The sequence below is a fragment of the Hypanus sabinus genome, chromosome 4, assembly GCF_030144855.1.
Source record: "Hypanus sabinus isolate sHypSab1 chromosome 4, sHypSab1.hap1, whole genome shotgun sequence".
Classification (NCBI taxonomy): domain Eukaryota; kingdom Metazoa; phylum Chordata; class Chondrichthyes; order Myliobatiformes; family Dasyatidae; genus Hypanus; species Hypanus sabinus.
This window is the reverse complement of record NC_082709.1, coordinates 96,173,553-96,200,447: the sequence shown is the minus strand read 5'-3', so window position 1 is coordinate 96,200,447 and position 26,895 is coordinate 96,173,553. Positions and strand designations below refer to the sequence as shown.

General features: G+C 41.3%; 1 protein-coding gene across 7 annotated transcripts in view; it reads left to right on the top strand.

Moving 5' to 3' along the window:
• Positions 1 to 26,895, top strand: part of lrch1 (leucine-rich repeats and calponin homology (CH) domain containing 1) — a 484,761-nt gene that overhangs the window by 308,444 nt on the left and 149,422 nt on the right. For all 7 annotated transcript variants that reach the window (XR_009511715.1, XR_009511716.1, XR_009511714.1 and 4 more), the window contains 3 exons: positions 4,636 to 4,741; positions 11,944 to 12,057; positions 14,987 to 15,044. Coding sequence is in view for 2 of the 7 variants with exons in the window: in XM_059967693.1 (XP_059823676.1) it covers positions 4,636 to 4,741; positions 11,944 to 12,057; positions 14,987 to 15,044 (278 nt within the window). In the remaining 5 variants the exon portion in view is untranslated. The remainder of the gene's footprint in view (positions 1 to 4,635; positions 4,742 to 11,943; positions 12,058 to 14,986; positions 15,045 to 26,895) is intronic.

Here is a 26,895-nt window from a genome sequence, read left to right as displayed (position 1 = left end):
AACCTAACCCTCTGATTGCTTTTTTTGGCACCTTGGATGAAGTAGACATGCATTTGAGTCCGACTAAACGTCGAACATTATCCTTTGCCTCTCTTTTGGCTAGACGGTTAGTTCTTCTTAGGTGGAGAGATGTTGCCCCACCCACTTATGCTCAATGGCTTAGTGATATTATGTCCTGCTTAGACCTTGAAAAGGTTCACTATTCACTTCTCAGTTCCAACATAAAGTTTCATAAGGTGTGGAGACCTTTTCTTGAATACTTTCATAACTTCTCTTTAGATTGGAGAAATAGGATTAGGCTGAGCCAGCATGGATTTACCAAGGGCAAATCATGCTTGACTAATCTGTTGGAGTTTTTTGAGGGTGTAACAAGGATGTTAGACGAGGGTAAGCCAGTGGATGTTGTGTACCTAGATTTTCAGAAGGCATTCGATAAGGTGCCACATAGGAGATTGGTGAGTAAAATCAGAGCTCATGGCATTGGGGGCAGGGTTTCAACATGGATAGAAAACTGGTTGGCAGATAGAAAGCAAAGGGTAGCAGTGAATGGGTGTTTCTTGGACTGGCTGGAGGTGACTAGTGGGGTACCACAGGGCTCTATTAGGACCGCAGCTCTTTACGATATATGTCAACGATTTAGATGAGGGCATTGAAAACTATATCAGCAAGTTTACTGACGATACTAAACTGGGTGGCAGTGTGACATGCGAAGAGGACGTTAGGAGAATACAGGGAGACTTGGATAGGCTGGGTGAGTGGGCAGATACTTGGCAGATGTCATTCAATGTGAATAATTGTGAAGTTATCCACTTTGGAAACAGGAACAAGAGGGCAGAGTATTGTCTGAACGGTGTAGAGTTAGGTAAGGGAGAAATGCAAAGAGACCTAGGAGTCCTAGTTCACCAACATTCCATTTGCCCTCTTCACTGCCCGTTGCACTTGCTCATTCACCTTCATTGGATATTGTTGCTGTGGCTGCCTCCCTCAATAGTGAGGATATTGTCCCTGTGGCTGCCCCACCTAAATAGTGAGGATATTGTTACTCTGGCTGCCCCCTTAATACTGAGGATATTGTTGCTATGACTGCCCCCTCAATAGTGACGGTATATTTACTATGGCTGCCCCGCTCAATAGTGAGGATATTGTTGCTGTGCCTGCCCCGCTCAATAGTGAGAATATTGTTGCTGTGGCTGCCCCCCTCAATAGTGAGGATATTGTTGCTGAGGCTGCCCCCCTTAATAGTGAGGATATTGTTGCTGTGGCTGCCCCTCTGAATCGTGAGGGTATTGTTGCTGTGGCTGCCCCCCTTAATAGTGAGGATATTGTTGCTATGGCTGCCCCCTCAATAGTGAGGATATTGTTGCTGTGGCTGCCCCCTCAATAGAGAGGATATTGTTGCTGAGGCTGCCCCCCTTAATAGTGAGGATATTGTTGCTGTGGCTGCCCCTCTGAATCGTGAGGGTATTGTTGCTGTGGCTGCCCCCCTTAATAGTGAGGATATTGTTGCTGTGGCTGCCCCCCTTAATAGTGAGGATATTGTTGCTATGGCTGCCCCCTCAATAGTGAGGATATTGTTGCTGTGGCTGCCCCCCTCAGTAGTGAGGATATTGTTGTGTGGACGATGACCGACCAGGAGAAAGGCACAGTGACCAAATTTCTAACACTGAGTCTGACTTTGTGGTTCAGAATTGAATCAGAGAAGAGAGTGGTGGTGACGGGGGTTCACTCATTCGAGGAACAGATGGGAGATAGCATAGACGTGAAATAGACTCACATATGATACTTTGTCTCCATGTACCAGGGTCAAGGGCCATCTGTTCGGTACCCTGTAACGGGTTAAAAGAACCAGCAGAAATGGAACACACCTGGAGTCTGGTTTTGCTTGAAAAAAAAACACTATTTATTAGTATCTTCATAATATAGTAATATAAAACCAGATAAATTAAACAGGTTAGCAGAATTTATAAGTGTGTAAATATAAAACCCCAAACTTCGTTAAGCTTAGGTGGTAAATGATACAGTCTTACAATGGTATAGGAAAGAAGTCAGTTCAGTTTGTGATTTTGAGTTGAGTAGATTAAGGAGAGAGAGAGAGAGGGGGAGATTTGCAATCGAAAGGCATATGTTGTGAGAAGGCAATTACGTTGATATTCCACAGATTCCTTGACAGCAATACAAATAACAATAGCAGTAGGTTATATCTCCAAAGTAGTTCCACTCCACACACGAAGTATCACCGACAGTGATCTTCAACGAATATCCTTTCAACACAAGTGGTACCACACCCGAACTCAGCTACAGGTCATCCCAAAATGGTGGCCACAGGGTACTCAAACAAAATCCATTTTATCACCAAAAGTAGCTTATCTCAAAAAAAAAGGGGACCATCTTCAAGGGAACCACCACCCAGGCAAGGGTTGACACACCGGTAGATTCCACAAGGTTACTCCAATCACACAAAGTGATAGCCACTTATCCAGTTCCACGACATACAAAATAACTGTAACAGTGAATTGCTCCAGGGGTGCCTTTCTTCAGTGAACTACCACACCCAGACAAGGGTACACACACGTGGTACTCACAAAGGTTTTCCCCTCACCAGTGAACCCACTCCTGTGAATTAACTAAGCGACAACCACACTTCCATAGCCGAATGGAGACAAACTCACCCTTACGGGCTACTTAGAGAGAGAGTCCAAACAGTGCTCTCTTTGTCACTAGGTTTCTTCTGTTTCAAACTTTCCTCTCCGCTCTTCTCTTCCTGCAAACTTGTTCTAGTTGCAAATTTATTTATCAATACTCAAGATCAATCACAACTCACCCCTTTGAGGCTACTGAAAGTTTTAACCAGTGACTGACTCACTGGTGTCTTTCATTGACCGAATCCATCTTGACTAATAAGAGGATCATCCGACCTTGCTTATTCAAAACAAGCCGCCACTTGTATAAACAATCGCTGCTCACCATAGCAACCAAGCAATTCTGCAGTCAGCAAAAATCCAAAAAAATAAAAGTCAGTCTCAATTATCTCAGCGTTTTAAAGTAATGACATGAGAATGGAGGGAGCTTGGTAGGAAACGGAAAAGCAGGACCTCAGGGGAGGTAATCTCTGCCACACACCAGTGATGGTAGGAATAGGATGATTTGGGAGATGAATTCAGGGATCAGGGTTTCAGCTTAAGCTTTCCTCTGGGGAAGATATGACCTATACGAAAGGAATGGATTACATCTGAACTCAACGGAGACTGATATCCTTATGGGCAGATTTGCGAGATCTGTTGGGGAGAGTTCAAATTAGTTTGGTGGAGGAATAGGAACCAGAGTGATAGATCAGAGGATGGGGTAGTTGGTGTTAATTAGATGTGACATATAGAGAGACAGTGAAGAAGGAAAGGAGCAGGAAGCACATAATTGCAGTCAGATGGATGGGTTGAAAATTGTCTATTTAGTTTGAGAAGTATCAGGAACTTGGAGCACGGGGCAGTGCATGAAATTATAACATATGGCCGTTACAGTGACTTAGCTGTCACAAGGGCAGGCATGGCTACTGAATGTTTCACGGTTTATATTTTTCAAAAAGGCCGGGGAGGGATATAAAAGAGGTGGGGAAGTAGCATTGCTAATCAGCTGGAGTTGTGAGTTAGTAACTTTACTGAGGGCACACTACCTTTAAGTCTTTTCCTTGTTTACCATCGGATGAGACTCGACGTAGATTGGGGGATCGCTTGTTGAATACCTCAACTCCATCCGCAAAATGGGAATTCCCTGCTGGCAAGCATTTCAAACCCTGTCCATGTTCCCATTCCAACATGTCAGTCCATGGCCTCCTCTTATAACCATATAACAATCACAGCAGGGAAACAGGCCATCTCGGCCCTCCTAGTCCGTGCCGAACTCTTAATCTCACCTAGTCCCACCTAACCTCACTCAGCCCGTAACCCTCCACTCCTTTCCTGTCCATATACCTATCCAATTTTACCTTAAATGACACAACTGAACTGGCCTCTACTACTTCTACAGGAAGCTCATTCCACACAGTACAGGAAGCTCATTCCACAACATTCTGCCACAACAAGTTACCCTCAGGTTGCAGGAGCAACGCTTCATATTCTGTCTGGGTAGCCTCCAACCTGATAGCATGAACATTGATTTCTGGGAATTTTTCCCCTTCTCCTTCCTTCATCTTTATGTCTTCATTCTGGCCTCTTACCTTTTCTCCTCACCTGTTTATCTCTTCCCGGTGCCCTTCCTCCTTCCCTTTCTCCCATGATCCACTTTCCCCTCCTATCAGACGACTCCTTCTCCAGCTCTTTTCCTTTTCCACATCACTTCCCAGCTTCTTCCTTCATTCCCCTCCCCCACCCACCTGACTTTACCTATCACCTTCTAGATTGTTCTCCTCTTTCTCCACCCCTCCCACCTTCTTATTCTGGCTTCTCCCTCTTTTTCAGTCTTGATGAGGGGTCTCAGCCCAAAACCTTGACTGTTTATTCATTTATATAGCTGCCTGACCTGCTGTTCCTGCAGCATTGTGTGTGTCTTACTTTTCCAAATGGCCTTTACATTGTCACTTCTGCTTCAAAATGGTCTGTGTGCATTTGTTCATTTGATTTAATGTGCAATTCCCACCTTCAGCCTTTAGATGAAGATGCAGCAAGTCTGACCCTTCAAATGGCACATATCTCAGAGGAAGATCACTTGAATAAACAGGAGGAATATTTGAATGTTGGATCAATGAAAGGTGAGCTGTTTATGACATTCTTGCTGATTTAGCCAGTCTGAGTTCAAAAAATCTGTTTCTGAGTCATTTATTCCACAAAGTTCATGTACAATATGAGAAACGTTATCAGTATAGTACAGGGCCTTGACCACAATGTTATATCAATCTTCTAGCTGACTCGAAGATCAATCAAACTCATCCCTCCATAGGCCCTCCATTTTGCTTTCAACCATCTGCCTATCAAAGTCTGTAATTTTTCCCTGATGTATCTGCCTTGACTGCCACCCCAGAAGTGTGCTCCATGCACCCACCACTCTGTCAAAACAGAAAGTTTCCTCTAACATTCCCCATATACATCCTTCCAATCTCCTTAAAATTATGTCCTCTTCATTAGCTGTTGTCACCCTGGAGAATAGAGCATAGGCTATCAACTCTATTCAGAGATACAGTGCAGAATAGGCCCTTCTGGGCCAATGAGGCACACTGCCCAGCAACCAACCTGCTGCTTTAACCCTAGCCTCATCACAGGACAATTTACAATTCGGTTTTATGCCGTCCATTGATGGCATTAGTTAGGGTTTTTTGTATCCTCCTATTTTCACCTTTATTCATTCTTCCCTATTTGAATTCTCCCTCTTCCTCACCCCAACCTGTCAACCAGATTGCCTCCACAACCAATCCCTACAAAAACCCTGGACTCACTTTGATCCCTTTACCATAGCAACTCACTTATGCGTGACTTGTTTTCTCACTTTCCGAGTTCTTTTGCAGTGTGAACTCTTTCCACAGATGCTCTACGACCTTGAATGTTTCCAGCAGTTTGTCCTTATTTCAGAAGTATTTGTAGTTCTTTTGATTTGTCATTTACCATAATATAAGCTTAGGCTGCTTGGCTCAGCACCAACTAATTCTGAGCAACAGCATTGATGTCTCAGTGTGACAGGGCTGTGCCTTCTGGTGAGGGTAGCACAGTGCTGGGAATTTTTACTTTTAACTTTGCTCCCCAGGAAGTTTCAAACACCTAGATGGATGGATTTTATATTTGATTACCACATGCATTCATCTGAAGAATCAGTAGACCTTGTTGACTGGTATTAGGAAGAAATGTGAGATGTACTCTGAATGGAAGGAATGGCATAGGCTTCACTGTACATCGCTGAGGATGGCTTAGTAACACTAGTATTAACAAAGCTAAGTAAGTCTTGAAAGGCATACTTTCCCAACTGGATTAGAGGCAAACTGGAACCTAACTTTGCAGTAAACAATCGATCTAATCCAAATGCTTAACTTGTTGATAATTGATAGCAATTATCAATGTGTTGTCCTAGAGATCACATCCAGTTTTCTCTCTGGAATATGGTGAGCTGTTTTGGATCCCTTATCTATGAAAGGATGTGCTGGCACATCCAGAGGAGGTTCACAAGAATGAACCCAGCAATAAAATAGTAAACATATGAGGAATGGTGATGATTCTGGGTCTGTACCTACTAGAGTTTAGAGAAAGTGAGAAGGGATCTCATTAAAACCTATCAAGTATTCAAAGGCGTAGATTGAGTGAATGTGGAGAGGAACATCCTCTGTAGTGGGGAAGTCTAGGACAAGAGGTCACAGCCTCTGAATCAAAGAATGTCCCTTTAGAACAGAGATAAGGAGGAAATTCGTTAGCCAGAGGGTGGTGAATCTGTGGAATTCATTGCCACAGATAGCTGTGGAGGCCAATTCATATGGTATAAGTTGATTAGTGAAAGCATCAAAAACTGCAGGGAGAAGATAGGAGAATGGGATTTATAGGGATAATAAAACAGTCATGATGGAATTGTGGATTGGACTCGATAGGCTGAATGGCCTAATTCTGCTCCTATGTCTTACTCACTATCAAAGGTTCATTTTATTATCAAAGTATGTATGCAGAATACAACTCTGAAACTTGTTTCTTCTCCAGATAGCCATGAATACAGAAAACTATAGAAATAGTTGAAAGACATCAATTCCCCCCACATGAAAAGAAAATGAAACAAAAGCTGGCAGACACCAACCCCCCCCCCCCCACACACACAAACTAACAGATCACCCACACACAGAAGCAGCAACAAGAAGATCAAAGCCCAAACTTCAATCCCAGCCCACCAATCGGCATTGAGAAAGAATGGGTGAGATCACTCAAAAACTTAGATCTGAAAGAGGCCAGTGCAAACTACAGGTGCTGAGACAGTAATTGGCAAATTATAAATGATTGTAAGCAGAACGTTTTGCTCATGCACACAAATGAAACACCAGAGTGCAAAGGTTGGAAATTAGGCAAACATGGGAATTCATTAAAGAGGTGTAAAAGGATTTTAATTTGTTGGCTCTGCTGAGGCCCCAGGTATGAAAAAGGATGAAGTACTGAGGAAAAATATAGGGAGTTGGGAAGGAAGTTGAAGAGCTGGAACTCAAGGTTAGTAATCTCTGAATTGTTGCCTGTGCCATTCACCAGTGAAGGTAAGAATAGGGATGATACGGCACTTGAATGTGTGGCTGAAGAATTGGGGCAGGATATTTGTCCATTAAGATTCCTTCTGGAGAAAGTATGACCTTTGCAAAAGGGACAGATTACACCTGAACTCAAGGGGTCCAGTATCCTTGCAAGCAGGATTGGCAGAGCTTTTGTGGAGGGTTTAAACTACTTTGGCAAGGAGATTTGGAGCCAGAATGATATTAGAGGGTGGGACACTTGGTGTAAGGTTAGATGTGATACATAGAGAGATTGTGATGAAGGATATGCAGCAGACAAGGCATAATTGCTGTCAGTTGGATGGGTTAAACTGTGTCTATTTTGATGCAAGAAATGTCAGGAGCAAGATGATGAAGTCAGAGTAAGGATAAATACGTGGAACTATAATGGGACAGGGAGAGAGATAAAAGGTGGGAAAGTGGCATCGCTAATCACTGCTGCATGAAGAAAAGATGTCATGGAGTACTGTGAGTGGAAGTCAGAAAGGGGAAAGGAGCAATCGCTACATTGAGAGTACTCCATAGACTCCCCGAAAGCAACAAAGAAACTGACCAGGATCTAGATTTTGGAAAGGTGCAAGAATTACACCGTTGTTGTTGTGTGCGTCTTCAAGTTCCACAATATTGATTAGCGTTTCCTTAGAGCAAAAGGTTTAGATAGAGCAGATTTTGTGAGGTGTGTATAGGAAAGATTCTTGGCACAGTACATGGACAGGTCAACTAGAGGAGAGGCCATACTGGATCTGGTGCTCAGCAATAAACCTAGTCAGGTGACAGGTGTCTTGATGGGTGAACATTTCAGAGACATTGACCACTGCTCCCTGACCTTTACAATGGCCCTAGACAATGGATAGGGGCAGCTAACATGGTAGAGCATTTAATTGGGGGAGGGTAACTTATGTAGGAACTTGGTGGGTTTGTAAACTGGAACAGATATACTAAAATTTAACTTCAAGTTTATTGCCATTCAGCCATGCACGTGTATAGAGCGAAATAAAACATTTTTCCTCTGGGATCAGGTGCAAAACACAGTAACTATAGTCACACACAGTGCATCTAGTACAATCCAACACATACAGTCACAAAATAATTTTAGCACAAATCCCTGAGTGGCATGGGCTGAGGATTACATGTTTATGTAAGACAGTATAATGTTACTGGCACTGTTTTAATAAACAAACAGCACTATAAATATGTGAAAGAACAGCAATGAAAGGTGACTGGTGCAGGATGTGAGTGTGTCCATGAGTTGGGAGGAGGTGCGGACGCAGGGCATTCCAACAGGGTGTACACGTGTGCTGGTGGCAGCAGGGTGTTAGGCAGTTTAGCAGCCTAGGGGATGAAGCTGTTGCCCAGCCAGTTCTTATGCTGTGGTATCTCTGCCTAATGGCAGAAGGTCAAAGAGTATGGGAAGGATGGGAGGAATCTTTGACAATGCTAGAGGCACAGAGTAAGCAGCACTTCTGATACGGGTCCTGAGAGAACATGATGTTTTCAGCTGTCCTTACGGGGTCTTGCAATGTGCTGCATTTTAAGTTCCATTCCAGACAGTGATGCAGCTGGTCAGGACGATCTTGATGCTACCCTAGTAGAATGTTGTGAAAAAGGTGGAGGGGGAGCCTTGCTTGCCTCATTCTCTTTAGAAAGTTGAGGCATGGCTGTGCTCTTTTGGCTAAAGGTGTGGTGTTGAAAGGCCAAATGAGCTGGAGGAAATGCATAATGGAAAAGTGGAAGTTGGTTAAGGAGCACTTGCATGGGATTCTGGATAGGTTTGTCCCATTCAGGCGGGGAAAGGAACCATGGTTGACAAGAGATTTGGAACATTAGTTAAGAGGATGAAAGAATCAAATATCAAACGAGGCTCTGGAGAGTTATAAAGTAGCCAGGAGCTTAAGAAGTTACTTGGAAGAGGACATGAGAAGTAGGATTAAGGAAAGCTCAAAAGCTTTGTCCGTGTATGTGAAGAACATGAAGGTAGGAGTGATCAGGAATAAAAGAAGTAATGTGCTTGGAGTTGGAGGAGAAAGACGAAGTACTTAATAGTTTCTATCAGTATTCACCAGTGAGAGGAACCTATAAAAAGAATATAAGAGAGGCAAGAATGAATATTGAACCTCTGGAAAATGATGCTGGAGAGGTAGTAATGAAGGGCAAAGAAGTAGCAGATGAGCTTAATAAGTATTTTGTGTTTGTCTTTGCTGTAGAAGACAGAAGCAGAATGTCAGAAATAGAAGAGTGACATGGGGAAGAATTGAGTGTAGTTGCAATTATTAGGCAGAAGATGCTTGGGAAGGTGAAATATTTAAAAGTAGATGTCACCTGGGCCAGATGGTCTACACTCCAGGGTTCTGAAAGAGCTGGCTGAAGAGATTGTGGAGACTTTGGTTATGATCTTTCAAGAACCTCAAGATTCTCGAATGATTCCGGAAGTTGCAAATGTCGATCTACTCTTTAAGAAGGGAGGGAGGCAAAAGACAGGAAATTATAGGCCAGATAGCCAGACTTGAGTGGTTGGGAAGATGTTGCGAGTCAATAGACAATAGACAATAGGTGCAGAAGTAGACCATTCGGCCCCTCGAGTCTGCACCGCCATTCTGAGATCATGGCTGATCATTCACTATCAATACCCAGTCCCTGCCTTGTCCCCATATCCCTTGATCCCCCTATCCATCAGATATCTATCTAGCTCCTTCTTGAAAGCATCCAGAGAATTGGCCTCCACCGTCTTCCAAGGTAGTGCATTCCACACCTGCACAACTCTCTGGGAGAAGAAGCTCTTCCTCAACTCTGTTTTAAATAACTGACCTCTTATTCTCAATCCATGCCCTCTGGTACTGGACTCTCCCAACATCTGGAACATATTTCCTGCCTCAATCCTATCAAATCCTTTAATTATCTTAAACGTTTCAATCAGATCCCCTCTCAATCTCCTCAATTCCAGCGTGTACAAGCCCAATCTCTCCAATCTCTCTGCGTAAGACAGCCCTGCCATCCCAGGAATCAACCTAGTGAATCTACGCTGCACTTCCTCAACTGCCAGAATGTCCTTCCTTAAACCTGGAGACCAAAACTGTACACAATATTCCAGGTGTGGTCTCACCAGGGCCCTGTACAAATCCTCTGATATCTTATGACCCTGGCCCATCCATACATCTGGGAGATTGCTTGTGTCCTCCCTGGTGAAGACATTATTAAGGATGAGGTTTCAGGGTATTTGGAGGCACATAATAAAATAGGCCAAAGTCTGCATGATTTCTTTTAGAGGCATCTTGCTTGACTAATCTCTTGGAGTTCCTTGATGAAATAATAGTCAGTATAGACAAGGGTGAGTCAGTGGATGTTGTTTACTTGGATTTTCAGAGGCCTTTGACAAGGTGCTGCACGTGAGGCTGCTAAACGTGGTAAGACATTTTCTGTAATGCCAATGGTATTATAGGGAAGATACTAGCATAATTAGAAGATTGGTTGACTAGCAGGAGGCAGATTAGCAGAATGGCCAAAGAGGTGGCAGATGGAGTACAGTGTAGAGGAAGTAAATGCTATTCCTTATTTCTGTTTTCTAATTGGGGCAAAGACTCAGAAATGATAGATGCAAAGTGATTTTGGCGTCTTTGTGCAGATTTCATTAAGGCTAACTTGCAGGTTGAGTCCATGGTAAGGAAGGCAAATGCAATGTTACCACGCAAGCAAGGATGTGATGCTGAGGCATTGGTCAGATCACACTAGGGGAGTTTGCACCCTGGTGTATAAACTAGTAAACTAATCTAATCTTATTTTTTAATCACATATGGCCAGCGTTTTTATTGACAGTAGATTTGAAATAAGGGGTTTCATAGCTAATTTAAATCTAAGTAAGCTATTGCAATCTTCTCCAGCTCCGTTTAGTCTTGAGAAATCATTCAGTTTTCCTGATGTGCATTTCACAGGCACTTTATTAGATACACCTGTACACTTCATTAATGCAAATATTTAATCAGCCAATCATGTGGCAGCTACTCGATACATGCAGACATGGTCAAGAGCTTCATTTGTTGTTCAGATCAAGCATCAGAACAGGGAAGAATTGTGATCGAAGTGACTTTGACCGTGGAATGATTGCTGGTGTCAGATGTTTGAGTACCTCAGAAACATCTGATGTTTTGAGATTTTCATGCACGACAGTGTCTAGAGTTTACAGAAAACTGTGCGAAAAACAAAAAAAATCTCAAGTAAGTGGCAGTTCTGTGGGAAAAAACACGGTTAATAAGAGAGGTCATAGGAGAATGGCCAGACTGGTTCTAGTTGACACAAAAATGACAGTAACTCAAATAACCATGTATTACAACAGCAGTGTGCAGAAGAGCATCTCTGAACACATGTTGAACCTTGAAGTGGATGGGCTACAGAGGCAGGAAACCCACTAGGTCCCCCTCCTGTGGCCACATTATTAGGTACACTCCTGTATCTAATAAAGTTGCCACTGAGTGTATCTCAGATTTGTACTCTAATGCAACCACATCTCATGTCAAAATTATTTCTTGTTATAGTTCAAATTCTCAATGAGCAGTAGTGTAGAGAGTCTACTGTTGCTTGAGACTAATCTCAAGGTAAAAGATTAGCAATTCAGCTTTAGTTGCAGTTTGGGCATGAATAATAATGATTAGCAATTAATCCAGTTAACAGTAGTAGATTAGTAGTACAGCTTTCTTTTTATGTTTTCAGCTCTATTAAAGTACTCTTTTTCCTTCCAGTGGAATCTGATCAGGAGACAAAGGATTTTCTGCAGCGTAATTTCGAAGTGGAAGAGAAATTGGCTGTCCAAGATGATGGCTTAAGTTCTGAGTTTAGGATTTACATGAAGGCAAGTATCAAGCTCAGTGCTTCATGGGGGTGCACAAATGCAAAGGTTCTCTTGTTGAAAACTGCATCTGGTAATATCCATTTCCTTCACTGAATGCAGTTTTGTTCTTCAGAGTAGGTTTTTATTCAGTCAAGGGAAAGCATGCTGCACTAGCAATCCATTTTCTGAGAAAAATTAAATATTGTCAAGGTGATTGAGAACTGGTCTTTGAAGATTGAAGCCAAAGGAAAAACATTTTAATTGAAATCATTACCATATTTCTTTAATTTTATATGTAATTACAGTGTTTTCCATAAATAAAGTTATTATCAAAGTATGTATACACTATACAACTTTGAGAATTGTCTCCTTACAGATAGCCTCAAAACAAAAAAACCAAAAAAACGACGAACAGCCAATAGGCAGAGGGGGTAAAAGTCGTGCAAACAACAGAAGCAAATAGCATTGAGAATGAAAGTTAAGTTTCCAATGTGAAGCCCAGAGCAGACCCACAGTCTCTGTGCGGCAAAGAACAGAGCCAACGTCACAGAGCAACGAGCAGAACTGGCTCAACCCTCGCCTGTGGTTCTGACACATGGCCTTTTCAATTCACCTGGCCTGGAGTTTAAATTGTCTAAACATCAGGTCACTCCTCACTCTAGGACCTGGGCCCTGCTAATTCGATACACTCTGGCCCTGGACCCTGCCACCGTGTTCCAGCCCATATTCAATCTTTCCAAATCAGCCCAGCACTTAGCTCAAACAAGCTTTGCTCTTGGTTTAGGTGGATAGGGCCCAAATCTGCCTTTCCTCCTTTTCTCCGCTCCACTTACTCCCACTTCATCTTGAATATGCCTCAATCTTACCCCGTCTGCATCTTGCACTTGCACTCTTCGACCCTCACTCAGCCTTGCCTTTGCTTTTTTCTTCATTGTTTGCGGTGATTGTTTACCATAATTTTTTATGGAAGAACTGTTAATACCAAAGTTTTTAGTTGTATTTATTTTATTTGGGAACTACCACTAAGTTGTCGCTCACCCTCAGCAGTGCCGTCTTGACCAGAAAACTAAATACTCCTGGGTTTCAAGAACTTTATTGAATGTAGTATATCACACAACTATGTTGTAGTTCAACTTAAATTAACTGCTGAAACTAATATTAAAGTCTGAAGCAATGCTTTGTACCTTACAATATTTGTATCAGAGTTTGTAACTTACTCAGGTATGCATTATTTTCAGTATTTTAAAAAAAGCTTTTGATTTAAGGAGATGTTTTAGGTAAATATTATAGACACACTTTAAGGGGTTGCAAACATTAAATGTAATTGTTTAAAGATTAACTGCCCATTCTGGCCTCAAAGTTGACTATCTGCTCAAATTTTCCAGTTTAAGAAGGTGCTACTGAAGGTATGTGACAGCTTGCTGGTATATCAGAGGCAAGAAATATGACTAAAATATTACTGATAGCACCTTTGCTGATCAGAGACAAGAGATATGACTATTAACATAACTAATAACACCTTCTCAGAAGCAAATTGTGGTCAACTATCATAGCAATCAATGAAATAGCAAATCTGATTTGAAGGTTGGCCTTGCGGGAGCATCGCAAAGATGGAACGTAGCAGGTTCGAGATGTGGTCACAGACTTAGTTCATATTGCTAACACTGTTGGAGTGAACAATTTAGACCAGAGTCAATGCAGAAGAGTTTTGATGGCCGTCCATTTAACCCAGGTGCAAGGTTGAATTGCTCCAAGTGCCAGGTTGATTTGGTGAGATCGAGAACAGTTTAGGCTGTGAAGTCCAGGTGTGTCGCTGTACCAGGGTCGGGGTACTAGAGCGAGGCACTACTCAGTATATGGACAATTTAAAAGTTGTTCAAGATAGACTGGAAAGCCAGAATGCAGAGGCAAGGGTCAGGCTCACCATCACTTCCTCACAATGTTTATTCCTCTCTCTGTGAGTTTTGCGGCATTTTTGCCCACTAGATGATGAACAATATCGAAGCTTGGGCCTACCACTCTGGCTGCTCCGGAGAGCAGACCTAAGGACTCAACTTGGTTCAGAATGTTGTCATTTACATCTATTGTTTGCACCATGTATGTGTTTTTTCTCTTTCTCTGAGCAGTGGTTATGGTCTTTCTTTTTTTTAATGAAGTTCTTCAGGTTTCTTGCTTTGTGGCTGTCTGTAGACAGACAAATCTCAAGGTGTATGATTTGTATATCATGATAATTAATGTACTTTGATTTGATTGAATATATCAATTTTGAAGTGGTTGGCCAACCGCATTATTTATTAGAAGAAGCCTTTCAGTCAGGCTTCCCAGCCTGGGATCCACAGACCCCTTGGTCAATGATAGGGGTCCATGCCGTGAAAAAGGTTAGGACCCCCTGCTTTAAAGCTTGAATCAATGTGCTGGACTTCAGGCCAAGCAGGTAGCATGTTTTCTGGGCCCTGAGATCTTTCCTTGTGTCACTTCTATGTGTGAAAAGGAGCCTTGTGCCACAGTCTATAGCAATGTCACATTACATCATTCCTTTATTCCTCTCTTCTACCAGACTACATACATTTCAGATTGAAGATGTTAGAAAAATTAATATCTTCCATTTATGTCCTATTCACATTATAAAAAGTAACTGTTATAATTAAAAACTCTTCCCCTAGTGACTGGTTCCATAGAAATAAAATAAACAGCTGTAAAGACCAATTACTGATTTATATATTTACAAATAAATTATCTTGTTAACCATTTATTCCACCTCAAACTGTTACAAAAATTGCTGCTTGGAAGAGATTTTTGCTCCCAGTGATGAAATATTTTAATGAATATACTCAAATTTGTCCGGGGATTATGAAAGTCAGATCAGTGCATGAAACGGTATACGATTGTCAAAGTCAATGTAATCATGCCCTCAGAGCACATTACTAACTTTCTCGTTGCTTTAACACAGGCAGAGGAGCCTGAGGAACCGCTGATAATTGAGGAAGAGTCAAGTTGGACAATAGAACAAATGTTAGTGATTTTTTAAATATAATTTTTGTTCAGAAATGTTCAGTTAATGTTTCTAGTCCTTTCTGCAAAATCACACTGGAAATCAGTTCCATTTGTATCATCTTACATGCAAAACCCAACCTAAGTGTATCTTCATCTATGCAAACAGTAGGTGGTTGCTAGAAACACATCAGATTGACTCTATACAGGTCAGGAACACTACCAAGGAATAAACCATTCTACAGGGCTTTCAACATGCTGCCTTAATAGTGCTATGAAATGTAAATAGACAAGCTCTCATATATTGTTACCTTCCAGTTAAACTTGTGTTTTGCCTGCCTTCGCAAAGGGAGATGTTGCTCTTGTACAAAGATTGGATCACAGTTTCCTGTCTCTAATAATAGTACCGGGCACTGGAATGTAAAAACCATAAACCATAAAATATGGGAGCAGAATTAGGCCCTTTGGCCCATCAAGGCTGCTCCGCCATTTCATCACCGCTGATGCAATTTTTCTCTCAGTCCTGATCTCCTGCCTTCTCCCTGTATCCCTATTTAGCCCCTTGGTAAGACTCAGGTTCACTCAGCTCACTTCCATCTAGGGGGAGCAGCCTTTGGCCCCGCCAAACTGGGCAATTAGCTTTTGTAGATGCTGTACGATGTCTTCCCCCCCGCCCCCCCCCCAAAATAACAGACAGTACACGATATGCGATTAAATGATTACACTTACTGGAGCTATGTACTTAATAGAGATGCAATATAAAAGGAAAAGTAAACATAGAATATAGAAATGTATAGCACATTACAGGCCCTTCGGCACAATGTTGTGCCGACCCTCAAACCCTGCCTCCCATATAACCCCCCCCCCACCTTAAATTCCTACGTATACCTGTCTAGTAGTCTCTTAAACTTCACTAGTGTATCTGCCTCCACCACTGACTCAGGCAGCGCAATCCATGCACCAACCACTCTCTGAGTGAAAAACCTTCCTCTAATATCCCCCTTGAACTTCCCTCCCCTTACCTTAAAGCCATGTACTCTTGTACTGAGCAGTGGTGCCCTGGGGAAGAGGCGCTGGCTATCCACTCTATCTATTCCCCTTAATATCTTGTACACCTCTATCATGTCTCCTCTCATCCTCCTTCTCTCCAAAGAGTAAAGCCCTAGCTCCCTTAATCTCTGATCATAATCCATACTCTCTAAACCAGGCAGCATCCTGGTAAATCTCCTCTATACCCTTTCCAATGCTTCCACATCCTCCCTATAGTGAGGCGACCAGAACTGGACGCAGTACTCCAAGTGTGGCCTAACTAAAGTTTTATAGAGCTGCATCATTACATCGCGTCTCTTAAACTCTTTTCCTCTACTTATGAAAGCTAACTAAGCTTTCTTAACTACCCTATCTACCTGTGAGACAACTTTCAGGGATCTGTGGACATTTACCCCCACATCCCTCTGCTCCTCCACACTATCAAGTATCCTGCCATTTACTTTGTACTCTGCCTTGGAGTTTGTCCTTCCAAAGTGTACCACCTCACACTTCTCCGGTTTGAACTCCATCTTCCACTTCTCAGCCCACATCTGCATCCTATCAATGTCTCTCTGCAATCTTTGACAATCCCCTACAACACCACCAACCTTTGTGTCATCTGCAAACTTGCCAATCCATCCTTCTACCCCAACATCCAGGCTGTTAATAAAAATCACAAAAAGTAGAGGTCTCAGAACAGATCCTTATGGGACACCACTAGACACAATCCTCCAATCTGAATGTACTCCCTCCACCATGACCCTCTGCCTTCTGCAGGCAAGCCAATTCTGAATTCACCTGGCCAAACTTCCCTGGATCCCATGCCTTCTAACTTTCTGAATAAACCTGTCAACCTTGTCAACCGTGTGGAACCTTGTCAAATGCCTTACTAAAAACCATGTAGATCACATCCACTGCACTACCCTCATCTATATGCCTGGTCACCTCCTCAAAGAACTCTATTAGGCTTGTTAGGCACGATCTGCCCTTCACAAATCCATGCTGACTGTCCCTGATCAGACCATGATTCTCTAAATGCCCATAGATAATATCTCTAAGAATCTTTTCCAACAGCTTTCCCACCACAGATGTAAGGCTTACTGGTCTATAATTACCTGGACTATCCCTATTACCTTTTTTGAACAAGGGGACAACATTCGCCTCCCTCCAATCCTCTGGAACCATTCTCGTGGGCAACGAGGACATAAAGATCCTAGCCAGAAGCTCAGCAATCTCTTCCCTCGCCTCGTGGAGCAGCCTGGGGAATATTCAGTCAGGCCCCGGGGACTTATCCTTCCTAATGTATTTTAACAACTCCAACACCTCCTCTCCCGTAATATCAAAATGCTCCAGAACATCAACCTCACTCATATTGTCCTCACCGTCATCAAGTTCCCTCTCATTGGTGAATACCGAAGAGGAGTATTCATTGAGGACCTCACTCATTTCCACAGCCTCCAGGCATATCTTCCCACTTTTATCTCTAATTGGTCCGACCTTCACTCCTGTCATCCTTTTGTTCTTAATTGAAGAATGCCTTCTCATGTCCCCTTCTTAAGCTCCTTTCTTGCTACCCTATATTCCTCAACACACCCATCTGATCCTTACTTCCTAAACCTTCCTAAGTATGCTGCCTTCTTCCACCTGACTAGATTTTCCACTTCACTTGTCACCCATGATTCCTTCACCGTACCATTCTTTATCTTCCTCACCGGGACAAATTTATCCCTAACATCCTGCAAGAGATCCTTAAACATCAACCACATGTCCATAGTACATTTCCCTGCAAAAACATCATTCCAATTCACACCTGCAAGTTCTAGCCTTATAGCCTCTTAATTTCCCCTTCCCCAATTAAAATTTTTCTGTCCTCTCTGATACTATCCTTTTCCATGATGATGCTAAAGGCCATGGAGTGGTGATCACTGTCCCCCAGATGCTCACCCACTGAGAGATCTGTGACCTGACCCGGTTCGTTACCTAATACTAGATCTAGTTTGGCATTCCCCCTAGTCAGCCTGTTAACATACTGTAACAAGAATCCATCCTGGACACACTTAACAAACTCTGCCCCATCTAAACTCTTGGAAGTAATCAGGTGCCAATCAATATTAGGGAAGTTAAAGTCACCCATGATAACAACCCTGTTATTTTTGCACCTTTCCAAAATCTGCCTCCCAGTCTGCTCCTCGGTATCTCTGCTGCTACCAGGGGGCCTATAGAATACCCCCAGTAGAGTAACTGGTCCCTTCCTGTTCCTGACTTCCATCCATACTGACTCAAAAGAGGATCCTGCTACATTACCCACCGTTTCTGTAGCTGTAATAGTATCCCTGACCGGTAATGCCACCCCTCCTCCCCTTTTCCTCCCCTCTCTATCCCTTTTAAAGCACTGAAATCCAGGAATATTGAGAATCCATTCCTGCCCTGGTGCCAGCCAAGACTCTGTAATGCCACTACATCATAATTCCGTGTATGTATCCAAGCTCTCAGTTCATCACGTTTGTTCCTGATGCTTCTTGCATTGAAGTACACACACTTTAGCTCTTATTACCTTTACACCCTTTATTCGGCTTCTCTTTCCTCAAAGCCTCTCTATATGTTAGATCTGGCTTTACTCCATGCACTTCTTTCACTGCTCTATCGCTCCGTGTCCCATCTTAAAAGGCGCCAACCTTATCAAAGTCCAACCACTACGTGCACAATCGTTGGAGCTCAGTCAAGGAAGTCTTCTTGCCACCATCCAATCCCCTCCAACCTCCTTAACCCGCCACCTGGGACCAACAAATGTGGTCGACCAGATGCCCCACACGAATCTGTCCTCGTCTTCTCTCCTTGCGGAAAACCCTTGGCCTGGGACACCCTCTCGGGGTCCGTTCCGTCGCCCAACTTACAACATCGTGTCTTCTCCCTCTAACCCCCTCGTATCATCTCTCCCAAAGTCTGCCCAACTCTAGCTTACAGACCCACAAGAAAGGATAACCTCTATCCCAATTGGTTAACAAAGGAATACGATTCTTGTTATCAGTAATTGTATATCCCCACAAACGCATACAATTCTATTTATCAGAAATTATAATCCAAACAACTGTGAGAGAAAGCACTCTGTCACCAGTTAGCATAACAAAGAAGCATTTTTACTTTTAACAAAGAAACCATTTTGATTAACACACGAAGTAACATAAAGAAGAAACCCCCTTACACCTACATGCCCTGACCAATCAAAAATCTATCAACCTCTGTCTTCAATATAGCCAGTGACTTGCCCTCCAGAGTGCCTACGGCAACAAATTACACAGATTTGCCACCCTCTGGCTACAGAAGTTCCTCCTCATCTCCATTCTAAAAGGACGCTGCTCTATTCTGAGGCTTTGTCCTTTGGTCTTAGACTCTCTCACTAGAGGAAGGCAGACAGACATACTTTATTGATCCGGAGGAAATTGAGATTCGTTACAGTCGCACCAACCAAGAATAGTGTAGAAATAAAGCAATATAAACCCATAAATAATTAAATAATAATAAGTAAATTATGCCAAGTGGAAATAGGTCCAGAACCAGCCTATTGGCTCAGGGTGTCTGACACTCCAAGGGGGGAGTTGTAGTTTGATGGCCACAGGCAGGAATGACTTCCTATGACTCTCAGTGTTGCATCTCGGTGGAATGAGTCTCTGGCTGAATGTACTCCTGTGCCTAACCAGTACATTATGGAGTGGATGGGAGACATTGTCCAAGATGGCATGCAACTTGGACAGCATCCTCTTTTCAGACACCACCATCAGAGAGTCCAGTTCCACCCCCACAACATGACTGGCCTTACAAATGAGTTTGTTGATTCTGTTGGTGTCTGCTACCCTCAGGCTGCTGCCCCAGTACAAAACAGCAAACATGGTAGCACTGGCCACCACAGACTCGTAGAACATCCTCAGCATCGTCCGGCAGATGTTAAAGGACCTCAGTCTCCTCAGGAAGTAGAGTCAGCTCTGACCCTTCTTGTAGACAGCCTCAGTGTTCTTTGACCAGTCCAGTTTATTGTCAATTCGTATCCCCAGGTATTTGTAATCCTCTACCATGTCCACACTGACCCCTTGGATGGAAACAGGGGTCACCGGTGCCTTAAACCTCCTCAGGTCCACCATCAGCTCCTTTTTCACATTAAGCTGCAGATGATTCTGCTCACACCATGTGATAAAGTTTCCCACCGTAGCACTGTACTCTGCCTCATAACCCTTGCTGATGCATCCAACTATGGCAGAGTCATCAGAAAACTTATGAATATGGCAAGACTCTATGCAGTAGTTGAAGTCCAATGTGTAGATGGCGAAGAGAAAGGGAGACAGGACCTGTGGAGCCCCAGTGCCGCTGACCACTCTGTCTGACACACACTGTTGCAAGCGCATGTACTGTTATCTGCCACTCAGGTAATCAGTAATCCATGACACCAGGGAAGCATCCACCTGCATCACTGTCAGCTTCTCACGCAGCAGAGCAGGGCAGATGGTGTTGGAGAAGTAAAAAAACATGACCCTCACAGTGCTTGCCGCCTTGTCCAGGTGGATGTAGACACGTTTCAGTAGGTAGATGATGGCATCCTCAACTCATAGTCAGGGCTGATAGGCGAACTGGAGGGGGTCTAAGTGTGGCCTAACCATAGGCCACATTTAGCACACTGAAGCACCCTCTCCACATCCACTCTAATGAGGTCTTTCACCATTCTGTCAACATCCTGAGTCCAGCACCTGCAGCCTTTATTGTCTTGACCCATCTAAGAGTGTGCACATGGAATATAGTCGAGTGAACTTAACTTTGTGACACACATTGCAAGTCTGTGCACAAGGATATATATGATGTCAATAGAAGGCCAGCAATATCATGAAGGATCCCACCACACTGCCAATGGATTAATGTGTTGAGCTTTTCTTTTCTGAAGTGAGGAGGCTGCACAGCTTTAAGAGACCTGGGTTCAGTTCTGCCTTGGATGCTTGAATTTTGGGAAGAGCATTGGATTGGTGCAAATGAGTGTTGTCTCAGCAGGCTGAAGAGCGGAGTAACTCATCAATGCTGGATGACTCTGGCTGCGTGACAGCCCTTAGCAAGTTTGAAATGTACATATAACATAAATCTTAATGTTGTTCATGTAGGAGGTAAGGTGAGTGAGTTTGCAGATGAGACAAAAATGTGTGTTGGTAGTGGGGAAAATGGTTTAAAGTCTACAAGATGGTAGTGATCCCAGAGATCTGAGAGAGGTTGCTGAACAAATAACCGATACATTGGTTATGATCTTTCAAGAATCACTTGATTTTGGCATGGTTCTGGAGGACTGGAAGATTGCAAATCTCACTCCACTCCTTAAGAAGGGACGAAGGCAAAAGAAAGGAAATTATAGGCCAGTTAGCCTAACCTCAGTGGTTGGGGAAGTGTTGGACTCCATTATGAAGGATAGGGTTTCAGGATATTTGGAGACTGGTGATAAAATAAGTCAAAGTCAGCATGGCTTCTGTAAAGGGAAATCTTGCCTGACTAATCTGTTAAAGCTCTTCAAGGAAGTAACAAGCGAGGTGGACGTAGGAGAGTTGTGGATGTAATTTACTTGGATTTTCAGAAGGCATTTGATAAGGTGCCATACAAGAGGCTGCATAACAAGATAAAATCCCCTGGCCTTACATGAAAGATACTGGATGGATAGAGGAATGGCTGATAACCAGGATGTAGCATGTGGGAATAAAGGGAATCTTTTCTGTTTGGCTACGTGACTAGTGGTGTTCCTCAGGGGTCATGGGGACTGCTGCTTTTCACATTGTTTGTTAATGATTTAGATCATGGAATTGATGGCTTTGTAACAAAATGTTAGCAGATTATACAAGATGTAGGTAGTGCTGAGAAAGTACTGTGATTGCTGCAGAACTTAGACAAATTAGAAGAATGGGGAAAAATGTGGCAGGTGGAATACAGTGTTGGGAAATGTAGGATAATGCATTTTGGTAAAAGGAACAATATTGCAGACTATTATCTAAATGAGGAGAAATCTCAAACATCAGATGTGCAAAGGGACTTCCGAGTCCTCGTGCAAGACTCCCAGAAGGTTAATTTGCAGGTCGAGTCTGTGGTAAAAAAGGCAATGTAATGTTGGAATTTAGTTCAAGGGGAATGGAATATAAAAGCAAGAAGATAATGCTGAGCCTTTATAGGACGCTAGTCAGGCCACACTTGGTGTATTCTCAATAGTGTTGGGCTCCATATCTCAGAAAGAGTGTGTTGTCATTGGAGAGAGTCCAGAGGACGTTCAGGGGGATGATTCCGGGATTGAAAGGGTTAACATATGAGGAGCATTTGGTAGCTTTGGGCCTGTACTGAATTTAGAAGAATGCGGGGGGGGATCTCATTGAAAGCTACCGAATATTGAAAGGACTAGATAAGGTAGATGTGGAGACAATGTTTTCTTTGGTGAGATTGTCCAGAACTTGAGGGTACAGCTTCAAAGTTGATCCAATATTATATGCATTTGTTGGAAAAAAGTACGTGAACCTTTTCTTCAGTAACTGGTGTGACTCCCTCTCCCCCGCCCCCCCCCCCCCCCCACATACAACAACAACTTCAACCAAATGTTTCCGGTAACTGTTCTTTTTTTTTCAAATCTTTTTATTACTATTATTATTATTATTCAAAAATACACAGGTACATCAAAGTAACAACATTTACAATGCCTCAAAAAAAATTTTTAATTATCCTGAAAATTGAAATTTTTTGTGAATTAAAAAACCCCTACTAAGCAAGAAAAGTGAGAAAAAAAAGAACCCATTGAGGGCACAACCCCGGAGTCATGTGTCATATAGAAAGCTTCAAAAAATAAACATCAAACCGCCAACAAGAAGAAAAAATATATCAAAACAAAATTTACACTTAGATCGTGGAGGAAATCTATCAGTTAACTGAAATGATAGTAACAAGCAAATGAGCCCCATCTCTTCTCAAAATCAAATAAAGGTAGAGACAAATTCATTTAAAGGAACTAATTCATTTTTACTAAAATTTATTTTATATCCTGAAAAATCTCCAAATTTGTAAATTAACTTTAGCAAAGCAGGAATAGATTCTTCAGGCTTAGATATATATGCCAATAAATCATCAGCATAAAGAGAGATCTTGTGCATGGTCTCATTCATAAAAATCCCATGAATATTTCTAGCTTCACGAAGAGCAATAGCAAGGGGTTCTAATATTAAGTTAAATATCTTAATGGACAACCTTGTCCCCCGTGATAGCTGAAAAAGGAAGACCTACAGTTATTGGTGACAACAGTAGCAACAGGAGCTTTATATATCATTTTAATCCAATTACTAAGATTAATACCAAAACCAAATTTTTCTAAAACATTAAATAAATATTTCCATTCGACTCGATCAAATGCTTTTTCAGCATCCAAAGATATAACACATTGTGGAGTTTTAGAAGAGAGCGAACATATAATGTTAAATAATCTCCAAACATTTGAAAAAGAGTAACGACCCTTTATAAAGCCTGTTTGATCTTTTAAAATGATTTTACCCAAAATACTCTCCAACTGATTGGCCATTATCTTTGAGAGAACCTTAGCATCAACATTCAGTAATGAAATAGGTCTGTATGAGGCACAATCAGTAGGATCTTCATCCTTTTTGAGGATTAAAGAAATAGAAGCTTCATAGAAAGTAGGGGATAGGTCACTTTTCACAAAAGGATCTTTAAACATCTCCAACATATATGGAGAAAGCAGTTTTCCAAATTTTTTATAAAATTCTACAGGATGACCACCAAGTCCTGGGGCCTTACCAGATTGCATTGAAAAAATAGCTTTATGGATTTCAGATTCGGTAATTTGGGCATCAAGAGTTTTTTGATCCTCAGCAGAAATTCTAGGAAAAGCAATCTTTCTCAAAAAAGCATTCATTTCAGAAGAATCTACTGAAGATTGAGATTTATAAAGTTCAGTATAGAAATCTTGGAAAATCTTATTGATTTCTTCATATTCCTGAGCCAAGGTACCATCCTTTCTACAAATTTTCAAGATTTGCCTTTTGGCTCCAACCGATTTTAATTGAAATGCAAGTAATTTATTATTTTTATCTCCAAACATATAAAATTGGCTCTTTAACTTAAGTAGATAATCTTCAATTAGATGAGTTAATAATAGATTATATTGTGATTGAGGTTCCACCCTTTTTTTAAATAAGTCAATATTAGGGGACACCGCATAGACATTATCTAAATCTTGAATTTGTTTTGAAATTATATCTAATTCTGCTTTTGTCTGTTTTTTGAGTTTAGCTGAATAAGAAATAATCTCACCATGTAAAAATGCTTTGAATGTATCCCATATAATTAATTTGGACATACCTCCTATATCATTAAAAAGAAAAAATTCTTTTATCTGGCTTTCAATAAAACTGATAAAATCAGAGTTTTGCAATAAAGTCTGAGACGTGGACGGACAAAACTGACATCGTCAAATTCAAAGGACAAACTCAAATGCACATGATCAGATATAGCAATAGCATCATATTCACAGTTTTTAACATTAGGCAAAAGGCGGGGATCAATTATAATATAATCAATCCTCAAATATTTTTTGTAGACATCTGAAAAGGAATATTCTCTATTATCAGGGTGTAAATGCCTCCATAATTCGATCAACCCAAAACCAATCAAAAAGGAGTTGATAACTGATGCAGAGCAGTTTGGAAGTCTCTGATTAGTTGAACTCTTGTCAATCATAGGATTTAAACAACAGTTGAAATCCCCACCCATTATTAACATATACTCATTTAAATCTGGCAATAAAGCAAATACTTTTTTAAAAGAAGGATCATCTAAATTGGGACCATACAAATTAACTAAACCAACCTTTCTATTACAAATCACTCCTTTAACAATTAAAAACCTACCATTTGAGTCTGATTCAATATCCTCTTGAGTAAATATATTAGATTTAATAAAGATAGATACGCCCTTAGTTTTACTTTGCGAAGTAGCATGTAACTGCAGGCCATTCCACCATCTAAAAAACCTATTTTGATCTCCCGCCTTGATATGTCTCCTGAGCAAAAATTATATCAGGTTGGAATTGATTAATAATTTTAAAAGTCTTTTTTCGTTTGATAGGATGATTCCAACCGCGTACATTCCAACTTATTACATTAATCCGTTTGACTGCCATAGTATAATTTTATTCTAATTTATACATGCGCAGAGAACATACCAATATGGGATTATCAAAGATGGCGGTGATGAGGAATACAACCATATAGAAAACACGCATGCTCCGGAACCACCCAATGGTAAAAAGAAAACTCCTAACTCTAAACCCGCCCACCCTCCGAAAAGCCCGATAAAAGGCAAGCAAACTAAGATAGGAGACTGCCTCTGTCTGTCGATGGAGTAGCAGTAATTCTGTGCTACTCTTAGCTGTCTCTCTCTCCCCCCCAGCTTAAATTTTGAATTTATAATTTTTAATTGCTGATTCTTGAAGGGGAGTAATATGTCTACCAGAAGTGGGAAAAATTTGCATGAATCTACTGACAAAGGGAATGGAAAAGGAAAGATGCCGAAGGAAAGATCTGATGAAATGCCATCATGGGCTGAAGACATCGTTCGGACATTGAATTTAATTCAAGAACAGAATACGGTAATTAAAGATCAACTGGAAAAGGATAATAATGAAATGAAGTTATTTCTGGGAAATTTTAAAGATGTGGAGACTCAAGTTACTAAACACGAAGAGGAATTGAAATTAACCAAGCAGAAATTGTCTGAAACTACAACCAGTTTGCAAAAATATCATGGTAAGATTATAGATTTAGAAACCAGGTCTTGCCGAAACAAAATACGAATCATTGGATTGCAAGAAGAAGCTGAAAATGGAGATTTAACAGTTTACTTTGGTAAGCTCTTTCATACTTCATTTCCGACTATTTTATCAAAGCCGCCTGCTATTGAAAGAGCACACAGACTTTTGAAATTTAAAAACTCAAGCAGATCAAGAGTTATTTTGGTTTGTTTTCATCACTTTAAAATTAAAGATCAAATAATGCAGCAGGCAAGAAAAGAGAGTTTTCAGATTCAACGAGTCTGAGCTCCGTTTTTATGAAGATTATCCCAAAGAAGTAATGGAACAAAGATCAAGATTTGCTTTGGCAATGAAAGAAGCATATGATAAGAAATTATTTCCCTCTCTGAGATATCCAACAAGAATAAAAGTTTCTCCTCCTAATTCTTCTCCATGTACTTTCTTCGACCCCAAAGCCGCGCTGGATTTTGTTCAGGCTATACCTATCACCGTCACTGATGTTACTACCAAATGAACTATCTGAAAAGCTGTTTGATTATTTGTATATTATTCATAGTTTAAAAAGAAGTTATATAAAGGCTAATTGGATATTTTATTGAGAGATTAATAAAAGAAGATAAGAAAACCTGCTTATTATTATATCCTATTGGATTTTTCTTTGGAAAAAAGATTTACGGCTCAAGTTTGACTGTTTAAATGGCTAATTAGATGTTTGACTGAGAAAAGAGGATAAAGGGATTTGTTCCTTTTATCTAATATTTGATTTTGATGCTTTTTGTTGTTTCTTAATTTACTAACTGGTAGTTTTCTTTCCTATTAATACGGTTTCTTTTTATATATATATCTGGGAGGATTTAGTTACTTATGATATTACTAATTAACATTTCTGTATATTTAGTTCGGTTAAATATACTATTAACCCTTCTTTTTTAAATCTGTTTTATTATAGCGATATATAACCGAATTTAATAGTTTTCTTAGAGATTTAAAGCTTAACTTAAGATGGGACTGGTTTTTCTCTTT